Here is an 18,796-nt window from a genome sequence, read left to right on the forward strand (position 1 = left end):
ATTTCTACAAGATCTAGCTGCGTGAGCAACATTATGGCTTTAGTGTTAACTAGCATTAGCATGAGCTACAACGACCTGAGTGAGACATGAATTGGGGGGAGATGGAATTTAGCCACATTTAGTGGCTGAATGTTATCAATAACACATTTAAAGACTCAAAAGCTAATAGGGATTCGTCACAACCTGGCAACCCCAAAGTTGTTGCTGTAGAAGCTAAGTTAAGGATTGATTAATAATATGGCTTGTAAAAATTACAAAATGGTTACAAAAGTTTAGATACTCTATGAGCTTTGAAATGTAGAAGTGTAAAATAGCAGTCCATCTGTACTGAGGATTATATTTGTGCAATAGGACAAACAGGAACAACCTTCCAGGGCCTCCGAGCGTCTCTGTTTCATATCTGAGACTTTATGAATTCCATCTGTTGCTCTATTAGCTTTGCCTTACAGCATGTGGTGTGAAAGTAAATGGGCTGTGGTTAGATATAGTTTGAGTGAACATGTGCCATCTGCCCACACTGTGCCATAATGTGGTCAGATAACTTGAACCACATATTGGACCACAAACTAGTGTCTATTCCTGGCACAACAGCAAGAGTGTGACTTTTCTTGAAGTCATTGTTCTGCATTTCATTCCTTTTTGTTCCTGGACCAGACCCAACAGAAGCCACAGCACGGCTTAGAGGAGCCTTTGTAAAGACCCCTTTGAAACTATATATTAACATTACACAGAGGAGGTATTTTTACAGCCTGGATGGCAGCTTGACCCCGGGATTATAAAATGTAGTAAATCCACTGAAACGTAAAGTTGACATTTTCCACATTTCCTTTTCAAATTTTCCTCTATAGTAAAAATAAAATCATTCACTAAAATCTCCCTCACTTCTCTTTCTGAGAAGTTTTGGCGTGGGAAAGAGCCGCAACAAACTCCACAGGGTGAAGAAAAGGCGATTGCAGACAGACGTCAGACATCAGACTGCCATCCTGTCTAAAAACGTCCCTCATCTTCGACAGGAAGGAAGTCATTTCTGAGAGCGCTGGCACCAGGGGAGCAAGCCAATGTGATAAAAGTAGGAAAAAATAGTCAAGAAGAAACAAGAAGTCGTGTCTCACCCTCCGAAGAGGATGAGTGTGTTTGTTTTAGCCTTTTAAGGCCATGACCAGCTACCGTGCCCGCTAGGTTCACATCTTTGGTGTTTGAAAGAGGAAAATATGAATGAGAGGGCGGTAGCTGGTAAAAGTCTAAGTAAGCACACTTTAGCAAATTGATGGCTAGAACAGCTTGTGTCAGCTCTGGAGCACTTTTAGCTGACTGGGTCTTTCTGTTGGCTCAAGGCCTTTTCTGAGTCTTGCAGGGCTGGCACCATTGTTGGCATCACTGGGCAGCTTGTCCCTGACAGACGTCAAACCCCAGCATCGGGGTTAAATAGCATAGCACTGTCGAGATGAGGTCTCAAACTTTTTTGTGTCTGTTAGACACTCAGATTAAAAGCAATATTATTGCAACTTCTTCTGAGGTGGTGTGTTTGGATTTTTGGAGTCAGTGGAGGACATCTCAAGCAAGTTTTAAATATTTAAAGAATAAATGACTAAATAATAAATGAAATAATGATGAGTTGTTCAAACAATGTCTGAGTCACTTACTGTTTCTCGGCCTTCTCCCTGTCATCCAGGAAAAACAGCGCAGTGGCCAGGAAAAACATGCCCCCCAGGACGATGATAAAGGGACAGAGCATGAGGGCATAGCCCAGACTGAGGAACCGCCACAGCGCTGACGTAGCGTAGCTCTGCTGAAGGGCGTCGGAGATCTGCACCCAGGCGCGCCAGCACACACACACACAACGACAAACACACACACGCCCACCAAAACCACCACACATTCGCACAGAGACAAAAGAGAGGAGAGATTTTATTCAGACTAATCATCCAGGAAAAGTTCTTAAAATATCCCGTCATGCTCTGACACATAACATGACTCTGTTCACATGCTCACGCTGAATGCTTTACCAGACTGAGTCCTGCATGTTTCATCATAGCAACAGATAAAAACTGACACACAGCTTGATGTAAGACTCCCTGTTTTTGTTTAAAGCAAGGCAGGATTTCACAGCTAATAGCTCATATTACTGTCGAAAGCTTGAGTAACACTGGCGTTCAGTCTGTCATGCGCGGCGCCGAGGAAAACAACAGCTGGAGAACAGTGGGTGTGAAGGGACCGTTTCTGCCTGCCAGTTGTCACTCATAAGGCAGCGCTCAAACAAGCATAGATCACCGTACTGACAATCGTGACGGAGAGGAGGCCGCCGACGGTAGCTTTTAGCACATTGTGCGGGTGTGTGCACAGCGGTAACAAGAGGGGGCTCCCCGTGCGTGCGTGTGTGAGAGTCTGAGCGGTCATAGGTCACCCTGGCAGAAGCACATTGATCGTGTGTTAGCGTCAGCAGAATGCGATTCTCTGGAGCTGGAGAACTGCTGACGGGAGGATGTCAGAGGTACATGCGTGCATCGTGAGAAAGAGAGAGGACGGTGGAGGAAAATAAATAAAATACACATGTGTAACTGAATTTTGGTGCGCGTCCAGCAGCTGTGTGTGTGGCCAGTGTAGAGCTGTTTCGTCAGGTACAGTAAATTGCCTGCAACTTGCACATTACAGCTTCGCTAAAAATACATAGCAAACTGCTGCACGTCTAATTATCGAGCCAGAAAGGCCTTTCTTGGGAGATTGCTGAGAGATTGTTCCTGGCGTTCCCCTGCCACCCACTCTGCCTGCGGCCATGTCCTACTCATACAGTATAGGAGTATAAGTCCATTATGTGTTTCCCCGGGGATTCTCATGTGACAACTGATTCGGTCTACGTGCTGATGGAGGGGGATCTTGGCACAAGCTCAGGAGGATTTCAGATGTACTTAAGCAATAATGCACAACAGGAAGTGGCAGTTTTGTGGCACTAACATCTGCAGGCGTTCCCACAAAAGGCAACTATGGTGCGCTGGGAACACCACATTGGTTTGTAGAGATGAGCACAGCATCTGCAGGTCTGTTTGGTGCTCATGTTGAAACACAATCGTGAACCAAAAGCACTGACTCACTCGTGCACTTTCTCCTGCGGTTGCTTAGCAATAACCACCAGCCTGTTTTTCTTGAGATTCTCCACTTTGCTCATTCAAGGGATTTCAGCCAGTCTGCATGGGAGAGTGTACATCTGCCCGCGCACAGCGTGCGTCACGACGAGTCCATCACACTCGCGTGCTAAACCTCAGCTCAGGAATTGAGGCAACGAGTAGTGACGCACTTGGAGCATTCTGGGCCTCGTTGGTCGGGGGTTTGTGGAGGAGTGAGAAACCCCCGGACATTCAGGATGTCACTTAGAGGAGAGTTGTGACCCCGGAGGCTGGATGGAGGACCTTGGTGACTGGCTTACTAAAGGGCCATTACTGGATAACTCTGGTTGGCAGTGTGCGTGTGTGGGCTGCATTATTCTGACATGTGGAGCTTGTTGGAATATTACCGGAGCTACTGTACTAGACAGCCTCCATATTCAAAAATCATGTTGTTAGGTTGAAACTGAAAGTGGAACTACGATTACTGTCATTATCAATTAATTATCATAGTATTTTTTTATAATTCTGATTTTTTTAACAGTCAACAACCAAAAGATATTCAATTATTTTTGCTTGATAAATGATTTAAAAGCTTAATCAGTCATCAAAAATGATGCCAATTATTTGAATAATCTATACATCAACTCATCTTTTCAACAGGGAGACATGATAATATCGGCACATCATTGGTATCGGCCAATAAAGGCTTGAAAATTAAATATTAGCATTGGCCCAAAATGATCATCTCCGCCAACTGACAGACACATATGAAGATCACATAATTTTGTGCGAGTGACACAAACCATTGACTAATACTAATATAAGAATACATGTTATTATATTGGGCTTTAAATGGCACTTTATATAATTTAAAACTGACTAAGTAGTTTTCTTATTTCGCTCTGGGCCATCACTAAAGTAGGCATAATAATACGGTAATCCCACAACAGGATGGACTCGATGGTCTCTGCAATTAGGTGGAATAAATATGTACATAAATCAGTATCGACGTCGGCATTCAGCCAAAATGAGTTGGAGAATATTGGCGTATTGTTTAATGGCAAACGTCCAGTATCGTGCGTCCCTGCTTTTCAAGACTGGTTACAATCTCTACATGAGTAGAATTAATGTGATCCAAGCTGAGTCAATAGTTGTAAGTACTGTATTTATAAATGTGTCAACAGGAAGTTTGTACAATATAAATTGACACTGGTTGTATTTGATCTGCAGAAACAATAGCACCAGTCTTTGAGCCGGATTCTGTTTCCCAGAATTTAGATTATTTTTAATGCCACTTTTGTTTAGTCTTTTGAAGAAGCTTGTCAGTACTTGTGGATAACTTACTGCTCCTTTTGTCTGGCTTCGACAAGAGTTTTACATTTCCATTTAAGGAGGACAAAAAAAGAATGGGACACTTTCAATGCAGCTCGACAGACAGCTGCGCCTGTTGCCAGCCTGTCAGGCCCCGACAGAGAATCTCGAGGATCAGTTTGATTCACTAATCAAAGACTTCCACTTTGTCTTTGTTAACATGACCTAGGCTGTGAGCCAGACGCACGACAATGAAACGCAATGTAAACACACAACACAAGGCAGTCCATTCTGTCCCAGCACCAAAGTGCATCATAAATGCTGATATAAAAAGTTAAACATTAAGATATGATGTGGAGATTGTGATATGTATTAAAGCTGCGAGCATGCTGCTGCTGCAGCTGTTTCTGTGTGTTCTTCTTGCAAAAAAGCTCATTTTTCTTCGTGTCCTGTTTGTTTAAATGGGGCATATACAGAATGTGCACCTATGGAGTTACTATTTAACTTCAGAAATGTTCATTCTCTATCTGGAATGAAAAGAATGCTGCCTGACAGGCTGAGATGGATCCTGTTTCACACTTCATTGAATACTGAGCAGCACTTGTATTCTGGCCTCCTGGATGCTTTTCTTTGGGTGTATGCGTGAGCTGTGGATGGTGAGGGGGGACGTTGGGGGATGAGGGAGTGACTGTGACCTTGAGAGGCCTAGTGTCCCAGTAAGAAGCACTCTCTCATCTTTCTGACCAATCAAATACAGCAACGCCGGCCCCTCCTGGGAACCCGTGAGATTTACTAGAAAACGCCGGTGACAGCCTGAAGAGCAGTGGTGAAATCACAACTCTGTTCACCAGCCCTCCTGAGACGTGTGCTAAAAGCTCCTCTTGTACCTCACTTCGCACTGGCCCACTTAAAGCAAGAGCTGAACTGGTATCTGTACATGTATGAATGTGGCGCTTACAGATTCAGTGAAGCTGTGCGTTCCGGCTGGGAATTACGACCTGGAGTAAATCTTAAACATATTGCCTCCTCACACCTCTGTCACAACACAGAACTGCTTCTCGGCGAGTCTTACCAGGCCTATCAGGTACGGACTTCCTGCATCACCCAGGAGATGAGAGGTGAAGCTCTGAAAGGCGACCGCCGTTGCTCTCCGCGTGGGGATAACGACAAACTGCAAAGACACAGGGAGAAATGGGGGTGAAGAATAAATGAGATCACGTGCGATAATGAAGAAGACAGAGGTAGAAAGATTCACTCAGCCATGTTAAAACAACTCTTGCTGTCTTCAATTATGCAGGCAGAGCCCACCTCATCGGGTCAGAACACAGTAGGAGGACCACTCATTAAAAATGTCAGTAATGGCCCGTCCCTGTCTCTCTGACAGTCTCCATCCTAATTATAAATTAAGGAGCTGGTTGGTACACCCACCTGACCGGAAGACCTCCTCTTGACTTCCTCTTTTCATTTGTAGATAGACTCAAAAAACTATCTTGCCTAAAACACTGACTTTAAGTATTTTAATGACATGTACATCAGTTCATCTATTCATTCATTCTCAAAAGTTTTTCTATCAAGTTGAGAATGTGTATTAATAAAATGGGCTCTGTGGAACTTCTGTGTTGTGCTGAAAACATTAGCAACTGTAGCTCTCTGTTAGCGGAAAGCCTGTGATTCTAAACTGAGTAAAAAAATGCTATGTACACCAACTGTTTAGCTGATATCTTCACTGTAAAAGCGTTTATTTGAAGTGGGTGCACAAGCTCAGCCACGCGTCATTCAAATCAATTTGGAATCAATTTTAGAACAAGTCCCCATCTACTTCAGTTGTTTAGGAGAATGCTATTTTGCTGTTAAGCTCCAGAAATGGCTTGTGGGCTACAAAATTTCATCACTTTACATCAGCATGGGGGTGAGTAGATGAAAACTGAATTTTCATGTTTGGGTGAACTGTTCCTTTAATGTCACCATTTTAGTCAAATTTTTTAAAAGTATGTTTTTGAGTGTACCCACACATACATTGAGGAAAGGGCTCTCCTTGGTTTGTTTTCCATGTTCCAGGTAAGTAATTATAAGCCCCACCCAAACTGTAGCCAACAAGGTCCACTCACACATCTAATTGGACGGCTGCTATTTGGTATAGTTTGTTGCAGGAATTTCCAGTGACCCAGTGGATAAGTATAGGTTCTCAGCACTTACCATTAAAATATCCGCTGTTATGGCCCAGTTCAGGAAAAGCAGTGTCTCTCCTATAAAGATGCAAACCTAAAAAAAGGAGAAGAAAAAAAATAGTCCATTTAGTGGTGCTAATTAAGATCACTGCACAAAAGGCTGTTAACCAGACATGAAGCCAAAAGAGGAGGATGCAGATATTCCTCCTGTGTGTGGGAATCTGCTGCTGAATAAAAGCGCAGTGGTTGCTGTGGTCTAAAAACATGTTATTATGCCGTGGCCCAATTATACGTGGAGGTGCAGGCCTTCATTTTGGTTCCGCTGAGCCGAGTATTTAGCCTACGAGCTGGAAAACAGCACGGGATGATAAGGGATGTTTATTCTTGTCAAAGTCGTATATTCAGTGTGCAAACACTTCCTAAGTTTAGATCCAGCTGCAAGATCTGAATTTATGTCCTGCCGCTGGATGGGTGGAGCAGAAAATGTAAACTTTAAATAACATAGAGGAGTTGTGCTACTGTACATGTATGTACACAGGCTGGGAGCAGCTGGTGTTTCTATTTGCCCACTTTCTTAAAAACAGAACCAAAGGGATTTGGTTGCAGTGGAATCTCGTGTGTCTGTATTGGCTGGATTCGCCTGCCACAGTTTAACACGGCTGGTTGATGTGTGTTTCCTGCTGGGGAATAACCTCTCTGCCAGTGTGCCAGACCTACAGTACAGTACAGAGGGCTACAGAAGGAGTCTGACAGCGGAGATGTAGACAAGTATGCTCCGAGAGCTGCGAACCAGACACCGTGACCGACATGTTGCCTCTTAGAAGACAGAAGCCCGGCCTTTTACTCAGATTAGCTGTGTGTTGACGGGACAACAGCTGCGAGGGGTCAATCGGCCTCGGCTGAGCAGCACCGACCGTTACAGCCACTTCACGCCTCATAATGTGACACATCTGTCAGTGCCTCGCCATGAAACCTGAGCTGATCACTTACAACTGTAGCTGCACTGTACGATGATTGGAAACTGTACAGAGAAGAGGTGAAGTCACATGTTTGAAGTTGGAATGGTTAAACTATTGTCTTTCATGGTAAGACGTAAAACAATTCAAGGGTATTTCTACTATTTTTATACATCAAAGTGTTTTTACAGATCTTCGGGAGTACAACCGCGTATGTGAAAAAAGTAGTATAAAGCCTTCTGTGGCTCCAGAAGAGGCTGCATGTAATCTGATAAACTGCCTCCAGTGATGTCACTCAGTGGCTAAGTTGCAGTATGGGTAATGAAGGTGCCAGGTTTTGAAAAGGATGAACAATGCGCAGAATAAAAAAGGCGACATATCTGGTTCTGCTGTATCAGTTTTGATTATTTGCAACGCTAAACCAAGTGGACTGCTTTTCAAAACCTGGTGCCAACATTACCCACAATACATGTTATTTTTTCAAGTATGCTGGAGTACTCGAGGCCTGTAAACACACATTGACGTGTAAAAATGTTAACTGCCTGCATCTTTAACCTTTGTGACCAATACAAAGATAGAAATCTTGTGTCGCTCGAGTGCATCAGCGTATGCCCTTTTTGTCACACAGCCTTTGTCTAAAATTGAGTTGGACAGGTTTGAATTAATACGGACACTGCTGAACCTCAGGTCTAATTGGCTGAGTCACGCCTCTGTCAAACACCTGATAAATGTGAAATGTCTGACCTTACGGGAGTTCATAAGAAATTTAAATTCATTAAAATCCAAATCAGCACTTATGCAAGTAATTATTTGTAATTTAGGAACTACTTTGTTGAGCAGCTGTTAAAGGACTTCAGTATGAGGAGCATGGAGCATTTAATTAATAAGGTTATCTCTCAATGGCTTCGCTCAGTTGATATTAAGTTGGTGTGTTATCGTAGGATTTTAAAAACAGTCAGTGTCCAATTATGTTGCTGAACATCCTGCACATAAAAACAAGATTACGTTCTTCAACTTACCATGTGACGGAATGTAACTAAGTACATTTACTCAAAGCATGAACTTAATTCCATTTTGCATTTACTTGAGTATTTACAAAAACTCGACTTGTAACTCCACTCAATTTATTTGATAACTTTAGTTAGTTTAGTTAGTCTCATGCTGCATCAGAGCAAGTAGCACATTTTGTAATTGATTTATTTGATTAGAAATTGGATGAATAAAAACACTGATTCCAATAATCTACCATTAATTCCAATAATAATATGTATAATTTATTTTTACTTGTACTTATGATACTTAAGTACATTTAATATGAGAAACTTTAAGACTTTTACTCAAGTACTATTTGTATGGGTGACTTTCACGTTAACCACGGTAATATTTGAACACAATAGCTTTACTTTTACTGAAGTATAACTTTTAGCTGCTCTTTATACCGTTGAACTGACCTCACATACACGGTAATAAATCCTGCACTGATCCAGCAGTAAATAAAGTCAGAGGCCAGACAGGCCAAGGTCAGCCAAGGTCACATACTTAGGATATGGAAGCCTTTGTTATGTTCTCTTACACGCATGGGAAATATTTTCCATATTTTCCAGCTTTCCAGCACTATTCCCGCCCAGCTTGTTGAGAGTCAGTTCCTATTCCTTTGTGTCTTATAAGAGTGAGAAATCTGCGCTTGGTGAGACCAACTGCCCAGAGTGCATTGTTTCAGACGGGTGGTTGTTAAGTTGCACCCTTTCCTGCTTCACAAGGCAATTAGACACACAAGTTCCTAAGAATTTGCCTGGCACTCTAACTTTTGGTCAGATAAGCTTTGAGCGTGAGCTACCTGCAGCAGCTCCTGAGGCCGTCTCAATCTAACCTGCAATTAAGGCTTTTCATTATGAGGAGCAACGCCTACTCACTGCCTCTGGGCCTGACAGGAGCTGGCATCAGTTAAGGTATCTTCTTACAGCTTTAATTCTGATTCAAACATTAACTCCACCCGATGAGCTTTTACAAAGCTTTCTCCTGTTAGATTGGTTACCAGACTTTCCCTTTTAAATCCCAGCCCCTCGGGCTAATCCATAATTAACATACTAATATCGCTCTTTGTCAGAGGGACATTTTTCACCGGGGACCTGTCGATTTTTGGAAGTAGTAGGGAAGCAAAAGTTGTACTAATCGCAACTATCTCCACTGTTCGAGAAAAACTTCCTCTGCTGCAGACACAATATATACAAAAGAGTTACAGGAAATGAGACTTACATAAGCGCCCACAATGCTCTTCTTGGCCACCACGAAGATGAGGCAGATGAAGATGGCCGAGCCCAGCATGCTGACGGCGCAAACAAGGGGGTCGGCTCGCTCCGTCTTCTGGCGGCAGAATCGTGTGGTGGCTGCCCCGATGACGACACCTAGCAGGCCAGTCACACAGGTGATCGCCCCGAAGATTAGACTGGATAAAAGAGGAAATAACTGTTATTTAAAAAGAAAAATTAAGTTAAAAACATAATAAATTAACCTAAAATGTAACTAAAATAAAATGTGAAGAAACAAAAGTGATGATGTCTGTGTATTGTGTTGCAGCTGCGGCAGGTACTCTAGTGATGCTGCCCCCTATTTGTTTGGAGCATGACTTTGAAAGGTGGCCAATTCTTACATGCTGCACCTTTAAATCAAATATATATCATGCATGAAAACAGTAAAAAAAAACCCAGTATGGGCTATATTTAAATGATGTAACACTGAATTACCTCCAAAATTAATAGACATAAATGCCATAAATCCACCTTAACCCAGTTCATTCAGCTTATTACAAGCGGCACACAAAGGCTGCCTCTTGTACCAGGTTTCAGATTACACCGGTGACTTCAAAGATCGCTCTCTGTGTTTAGTCATTAACCTCTCACCTGTCTGTGCTGCTGCAGACCTCCTTTGTGCAGGCCTCCGCAGTCTTCTGCACCACCTGCGCCCTGACGAGGTATAGAGGAATCCACATACCAAACGCACCTGTGGCAAATGACACCGCGGCGGACGCCAGGGAGGAGAACACGTAGCTCCGGCTAGCGGTGAAGAAGCACACACACAAAATACCAAACAGGTGATTATCTCGGCTTACGAAAGGAAACAAATAAACAAGCTACTGTTTTTCTGTCATGCAACCTCAAACATCTCTCTGGCTCTGATAACAACTGCAAACAGATCAGGCAGATAATAGAGGAACACAGGTGGAGTTTTGGGGATTATCTGATTATCTCAAAGGTAAGAAAATGAGAATATAAAGTAGCTCCGGAGAGGAAATATGCAGTTAATGCTGACAGTTTTATGTAGGAGGCGAGAATAACACAGGATTTAACACTTTTCCATAGGTGGTTAATGTGGGACACTGTGTACATGCAGGGGATGAATATGTGGTTGTTCCCATAAACCTGCATGGCTATATTAAAGCAGCTATATGGATTTTATAAAAAATTTTTTTGGAGAGGAAGCCCACAGGTCGTATAATAACAAGAGCCTACAGTGTCATGGATGCAAAGCTCCCTTCACAGCTCAGCAGCGTTGCAGAGTGGTGGTGAGTGAAAGATACTGGCTCACTGTGTCTTGCGTTGACATTTCCATGCCTCTAATAGCTACCATAAAAAGATCTCATATATAATGCTTGCCGCCTATCATTCAACAAGCTAAATTGTTAACATGAATGGCTTTCAGTGGGGGAAAACTGGTGATTTTTAAGGGCCTACAGTCATCACTCCCGAAACCTGCTGTATTCTCTGGAGCCTGATGTGATGGGACGCCTTACTTTTTGGCGAGGGCCTTCATGTCACAGCACCAGGAAGTGCGCGTCTTGACGCGGCCCATCTGGTCGGCGCTGCCTCTCTTCGGCTCCGGCACGAAGACGAGGATCAGAGTTCCCGCGGTGATCCCTAAAACTGGGGAAACCTATCGGGGACAAGAAAATACCTGTGAGACCTCTGAACACATCACATGACATGGTGCTCAGAGTGGGTGTGGTTTGGAGAAATGCAGGACAAAGAACTGTGTGTTTACAATCTGAATCTGAATGGATTCATGGCCACTGAGTTTGCCGATACGCCTGACATCCTATACAAGCCCACTGGAGCTGAGAACATTCCCTCTGCTTACTCTATGTGTGTTAATGTGTGTGTGTGTGTGTGGGCTGACCTATGTCTATAAGAATACAAGACTCTCAAGCTTTTGAGAGCTGCTTTGTGCATCTAGGTGAAAACCTCATAAGTGCCCATCTGCTATTATGTTCACTATCATCCTTTATGGGATATGAGGTAGCATGTTCGTGCATGTGCATGTGTGTGTGTGTGTCGTTGTGGGGGAGACAAAGACAAAAGGCAGGATGGCGTGTGTGGGTGAGGATTTGTTCAAGTAATACAAATTGCTCACAAAAGCAAAAACTAATTTCACCTGTCAGGGGAAATTCATCATATTATATTTTGCAGCCCATTTATATGCAGTGGTACAGTGAAACATGTGTGCGTGTGAGGGTTTTTCACTGAGGGAGTAACTAATGTGGCTCATAATGTGGTCTCAAAGGTGTGAGGATTACACTAACACTGATAATTTCCTTTCCTATATTGTCTTCTTCTTTTGGGTGGAGCAGCTTAATTGGGTCCGCGTCTACTGTACATCAGAGGCATGTAATATGCTTTCAGCGAGAGGCGGCTTAATGGTAGGCACGGAGCTCATTTCAAAGTAAATAAATATTACTGCTTTTTCGACTCAAGTCCCCTCAGAATTATTCTATGAGACACCAGGAATCTATAACCTCCGACCTCGACTCCCACGGGGCCCATTAGACATTTCCTGTATGGACTTGTGGCAATCAAACAAATTAGCTCCTGCCCCCTCTTGCTCCTCATTTCTACGCACCCCCCCGCTCCTTCTTATCGCCAAACAAGGAACAAGGAAGGTAGCTGGAACACGTCGGGCGAAAACAAACGGAAGCGCTGCAGTGTTTTTTCCTTAACGCAGGATACTGTTCCACAGAGCCCGCTTCATGTCTTGGTATTTGTTTTCCTCCGCATGCCACACCGGTGATTAATTGGCTTTGAGATTGTTTTATTGGAATGTCACTGTGGCTGCTGTGGAACAAACTGCTCTGCTCTTCGTGCTTTTTTAATTTTTTTAATGCTCCAGCAAGACAAGAAATATGGACGTCCTGTTTCCTGAAACCCAGCGAGCTGTCACGTCCAGGAATCTCTGCCACTGCGACATGCTGAGAGAATGTTTAATGTCTTCCTTTAAATGTCAGTTGGCTCATAAGAGGAGTCAGGTCATCATTTGTTTTAAGGATTTTAAAAGCCGACCCTGAAGGCGGCGGCTGCTGGGGAGTACTGTTAGACCTTTCATTGGTCCTCTCCATTACTGCTGGTATGTCTTATAGGGCTGTCCACTTCTAAACGTTTTATGTGGAGTCCCACTAAAAAAGTGCTATGACAACAGTGATTTAACGCCTCTGTCTGCCCTAAGCACACAGTAAGTGTGCTACTGCAAAAACAGCCCAGTAGGTAATATTTTTCTTAAAAGGTTGGGACATCTCAGCAAATTTCTTACAGATAAATCTGAAATGAGCCTTTAATTAAAAGGGACCCAGCTTAATGCTCTTGGAGCACCATTAAGGCATCAGTCCAGTAAGAAGTACCAAACGTGTGCCAGGTCGAACTCAAACCCTGTTCCCCTCTCTATCTCTGCCCTGCAAAGAGAATGAGTGCCTTCCCTGGAACACATTCTCCTTTCTCCCACAGGTGATCTTTGTTTCCTCTGAACTGAGCTTCATCTCAAATCCTCATCATTTCCCTTCCTCTCATTGTTTTCCATTATCTAAAACTCAGATCACCTACTTAAGTAGAAAAAACTCCCCAACAAGCAAACTGCTGGCCTTTCAAAACCTTACTTAAGTAAAATAATGTACGCTTTATCAGCAAAATGGACAAGTATGACAAGTAAAAGTTCTCATTGTGCAGTAAAATGATCCCTGTCAGTGTTCATATAGTATATCATGTATTTTAATAATAATACTGCTGCATTAATGTTTATATTACATTCTAGTGCTTTAGATGTTTACAGTTGTGCTCATTTTAATTATATCATACATACTGTTGTGTAGTTTAATTGACAGCGATGCATAATAACAATAATAATAATAATAATAATAACAACAACAATAATAATAATAATAATAATAATAAACATTTGATAATTTTTCATGGTACCAAAAGATACATTGAGTACCGATTTTACATAATTTAGAAGAAAAACAACAACTAAAAATGAAGATGAATAACATTAATGACAGATTAAAGCAGTTCTGAAAGGGTGAGTTTTGATCATATCCTATAATATCATCACATGTTTGTGGCGTCACTGTCCTGTGACAATATCTAAAAACAGCCTGTTTTCAGCTTTGTGACGTTGCATTTTCCAGCTTGACTTAGAGTGGTTCTTAAATAGTTTTATTTGGCTTTGAAGATTTTTTTTACAACTCATGAAGGAACACTTAATCCTTCAGTTCATCACAAACATTCAAAGTAATCACATTTGGAGATACGTGGTTTTCACTGGACAGGAACGGTGTGAACAATGTTTGTCTCAGATGAGGAGGAGTAGAAGTTTAAAGTTGAATTCAATGGAAAAGCTTAAGAACAATACCTGAGTAAATGTACTTAGTTACTTTCAACCACTGCAGCTAGCAGCCCTAAATTACCTGGAACACTTAGCATTGTGTCCTGGGCAGGGCCACATTGACCTCCAGCAACTTCCGAAGCATGCAGCTATTGATAAAACCTAATGCTATGTTTAAGCTCCTGCACTGAAAAAGACACTGCGCAGGCTGGAGGAAGCTCTGACACCTTGTTGTTTCTCTGAGGCCGACATTGATCCTGCCTCACCGGAGACGACCTACCTGGGTAAAGTGCAATGAATGATAAATGTGTTTACAGCCTTACAGCCTTGATCCACTTTCCTCACTGCAGCCACTGCATCAAACTGAACCATTTATCAACTTTATTTTTTTTTACCTTGAACACATATTAAAGGAAGTTGAGTGAGTTTGATGTGAAAAGTTTGAGAAACATTTTTAGAAATGTTCTGTAGGAGGCTGGAGGCTGAGCTGCTGCTGATGTGGACGTGTGTGTTAGCTGTCCAGCCTTTAGCCCTCTCTGCTCTGTCACTTCCCCACAATGTCAGGCCCTGGACCGCCTGTTCAGCCATGTGTGTCCCCCGGTGCTTCTGCCACCACTGACCCCTCTGACCCCAGATCCATGACAGGCCTCCCCACCAGCCCTGCAGGGGGGACTATTCCTCTGTGTTTGTGTGCAGATTTAGAGGAGGATGATGATGATGCTCTTACCCTTAATGCCCAATGCCAGTCTCCTGCAGCCACCTTGGCGCTGGAGCCCAGGATGTAACCCAAACCGCTGCAGAGAGACAGAAAGATTTCATATTAGCAACACAAAATGGTGTATACATTCCACTGATCTGTTCCACTGAAGTCTATCTAGTACATGTTATATATAAAGTCTGTGAGTCAGTGTCCTGAGTTAGCTGAGTCTGTCATCTCCATCACTTAAGCTAACGCCTACGCCACACACATCCTGTTTGTAGTGTGATTAAAGCTGCGTCGAGTGTTTGGATACTTGACATGGAGAGCTTATGACAGTGTAACTGATCAAAGCACCGGTAGCAACTTGGCTAGTTGCTCTATTTGTGGACCAGTGATTTGTGCATGCAGTCACAAAATGCAGGTGCTCAGCCATCACCCATGAGCCAACAGAGCGCTGCACTGATATGTTTATCCGGCCGAAGGCTGTGTTGTTGGTGTAATCGAATTCCACCGCGTTTTGCTTGAGTTTAAGGGTGTTTTGTGTGTCATAAAGGGAAATAACAGTGAGACGCTTTGAGGGAAATGTTGCTAGATCAGATCACATCAGATAAGGTGGCCCCTATGCTGCTGTAAGCCTCTGCTGCTAGATAGCATCAGCATTAAAAAGGACAAAGAGGATTCAAATAGGGGCGGTATGAGCGGCAGAGGACTGATAGTTACTGTAAGCACGTGAGCATTATCTTCAACACAGTAACGGAGTAGTAATTAAAGAGTGATCACCACTGGGGCTTTTGACTCGGCACATCAGCCCAGCGCCGCAGAGATTTGTGTCTCCAATACAACTTTAACTTTAACTGATGCACTTGTCTTGAGTAGCGATCACAGGAGCAGCTGTAAATACTCTTCCTCCCCGCAGCGCTATCGAAGAACAGCTGCTAACAAGGCTCCGCCAATTCAGTGACAAACACATTTCATTTCCTATTAATTCTTCAGAATAAAAAGTCCCCCATTGAAAACACAGACAAACCCGCACTATTTTGATAACAAATTGAACCTCAGAGTCACTTTTAAAGCAAAAATGATTAACTTTCAGCCTCTCAAATGTGAAAATATTTTGGTGTCTTATGTGTTTTTAACTGTTGGTTGGACAAAACTAACATTTGGATTACAAAACCTTGAGCTGTAGGTAATTGTGACACTATTTTTCCCAAGTTTTACAATTTTATAGTCATTGACATATATGTCAATTAAAGTAGAAAATAATTATCAGGTTAATCAATAATGAGACCAATGAGTTGTAAGCCCTTATCTGATCAGCCTCCAGTAAAGACAACATTCTCAAGACTGGCCCTGCTTTCTGTTCTATCACCCAGGTGCTTCAGGACATGAGGCATCGCTGACTGGTTTGATGGGTTTAATAATGATGCGTATTATATACAATGGCCCCGACAGTCACCAGATCTCAACCCACCAGAACACCTACAGTCGGGGATTTTTGAGCAATTTCCAATATAGAGCGACAGCACCGGATGATACCACCATCATCAAAACATGTTTGAGGATGAGGTGATATGTTATCTGATCTTATCTATAAATGATTGTCATGGAGAATCAGTGCTAATCAGGACTGGAGGTGTTCTTGGTGGCCCAATATCTTACTGACATGTTTTAGGTTTTTTGGTTTTTCCTTTCATTTATCATCCATCCCTATCTTATTCCTTCAGATTTGTAAGCCTCTTCACCAGAATTAGTCAGTAAGAGTCTTCCTGATTTAAGTTCTTTGAACCTGTTTGTCTGAATGTGCACAGCCTCTGGTCAAGAGATGCTGCTTTCCATTAGAATAGCAGATTGCAGCAATGGATTGATTAACAGCGGGTTCTTATCAGCACGGTCAGCTAAAGGCCTAAAACATGTTTAACTGGTTTCACACACAGATGCTCACACACTACACACTCAGAGCAGGGGGGGAAACTGTCCACGGTTGTGCTTCCATGATTAGTCCTCCAAAAATAACACAGCAGTATAAACAGGCTCAGACAGCGTATGATATTTCCAGTGAGTGACTAACAGCTAATCTTATCAGAGTCGACCCACAGAGTGTTTGGAAAGTTCAACACCAACAATAAAACTCACGTACGAAAAATACGCTCATATCAAACGCCGGCGTCGCACAAATACCCGTCTGTCAGGCCAAGTTTAAAATTATAGGAGGGGGAAAAAAATGAGGGCAGGGGAAACCATTTCCTGTGAATCCGGTCTAATTCCTGAGGTCATTTCCTGGAAACGGTCATAACAACCTCAGTCAAGACAAACAAGTGGGAGACTGGATAGGATGTTTGACTGCACTTTACTGAGGCCCACTCTTCTACCACCTATTGTCTGTGTTGCCGGGCAGTTTACAGTGACCCACAACATTTTGGCAGCTAGCACAACCACTCCGAGGTCACGTTAGCCTTTCCTTTCCCCATTTGTCCAACTGTCTCCAATCTGCCATCAAAAACTCATTTGATTAGCGCACTACAGTAAATGGCTTATATAACCTTTCATCGCTGTGGTTTTTCCTCTGCATCAACAAATTTAAGTGACATACGTGTTGAGAGTGGAGAGACTCCAGCACATTCCCGTTGTGTGTGATTGTGCGTGCAGAGGCAGGGATACAGCGCAGCATGCAGCAGCTCAGGCCCATGCCGTGCAGCACTACAGTATATAACGATAAACCTCAAGTGGCTCCTGCGCCGCATCCACAAGTACATTCATCTTTTATTACTTGGCTTTGTTTGTTTTCTCCCTGTGGCCCTTTTTCTGATTGAATGAACTGAAAAGGCTGGAGATTTGAGCTTAATAATACCTCCTACTCTCCCACACCCCCACGCCACATCTCCGAAAAGCCTCCCACCCTCCTTTAAGCCTCGCACAGCCAATTGTAAGTTGTGCTTTTTTGCTGCAGAGAGCCTGAGCTCTTTGTGTGGCTGCTTCTGAAAAAAAGAAGAGCAAGATAGGAGCGAGTCTGACCTTCTCTATGTGAGGATAATTTCAATTTTGTGTGCAAATTCTCCTCATTCCTTTGATTTAACATTTGAAGAACCAGCCGGATTGGATGAATATCATCACCGAGCTAAAGTATCATAAATGTCAGCATGAACATTTCCCAAAATAGATTGTGTATCTTGTTGTTTGCTTCGAGAGTACAGGACCTGTCTGGCTCTTACCTTCCCAGCGGGATGGCCAGGTAGAAGACAGAGAGCATCATGGTGCGGCTGTTATTAGTGAACAGGTCTCCTATGATGGTGGGAGAGATGGAGGAGTAGCTGGACTCTCCGATCCCCACCAGTCCCCTGGAGAGCACAAACAGCCAGTAGTACTGCAGAGAGAGAAAAAGGAAAGAAAAGATGCAGGACTTTTGTTATTGAGCTCCACAGGAAACTTTCAGTCGGAGAACAATGTCGATCCAAAAGACATTTTTCTTGGTCAGGAGTCTTTTTCCTCACCAACTTTTGATTAAAGCAGAAAACAGTCGCACTTAACCTTCAGCACAAGGGGTACTGATCCAGTAGCAGGGCTGTAAACGTGGAATTGCTAGCTGTTAGCCGGTACTTACTGATATAATATAATACAGCTGAATAGTCACATGTATTTTCTGAAACATCTGTCTCCCACATAATCAGAAAATGACATACAGGACTGGACAATGTATCAAAGGCAGCATGTAGAGTTTTTGACCAGTAGCAGCACTATAGAGCGATGGTTTAATGATTGAATCTCTGTTCTGTTTGTTTCGTGAACATGCATGGACACGTGGTGGCAGGTTTTTACGCTTCTGACTGCGGTAATGTGCAAACTAATGAAACAACGGGCCAAAAAGGCAGTGAAACAGACAGCTGGTAAGCAAACATGGATATGAACAATGTTGAATCA

At 43.0% G+C, this 18,796-nt stretch overlaps 1 protein-coding gene across 2 annotated transcripts in view; it reads right to left on the bottom strand.

Annotated features, from left to right (window-relative positions):
• The window catches only part of spns2 (SPNS lysolipid transporter 2, sphingosine-1-phosphate), a 70,060-nt gene that overhangs the window by 10,111 nt on the left and 41,153 nt on the right, over positions 1-18,796 (bottom strand). For both annotated transcript variants that reach the window (XM_084373141.1, XM_084373142.1), the window contains exons 4-11: positions 18,091-18,242; positions 14,909-14,975; positions 11,327-11,466; positions 10,437-10,589; positions 9,793-9,982; positions 6,609-6,674; positions 5,485-5,583; positions 1,644-1,807 (exon numbers count right to left, since the gene is read on the bottom strand). In XM_084373141.1, the coding sequence (XP_084229267.1) occupies positions 1,644-1,807; positions 5,485-5,583; positions 6,609-6,674; positions 9,793-9,982; positions 10,437-10,589; positions 11,327-11,466; positions 14,909-14,975; positions 18,091-18,242 (1,031 nt within the window). The remainder of the gene's footprint in view (positions 1-1,643; positions 1,808-5,484; positions 5,584-6,608; positions 6,675-9,792; positions 9,983-10,436; positions 10,590-11,326; positions 11,467-14,908; positions 14,976-18,090; positions 18,243-18,796) is intronic.

This window comes from Pagrus pagrus (assembly GCF_965226575.1).
Source record: "Pagrus pagrus genome assembly, chromosome: 14".
In the NCBI taxonomy this organism is placed as follows: domain Eukaryota; kingdom Metazoa; phylum Chordata; class Actinopteri; order Spariformes; family Sparidae; genus Pagrus; species Pagrus pagrus.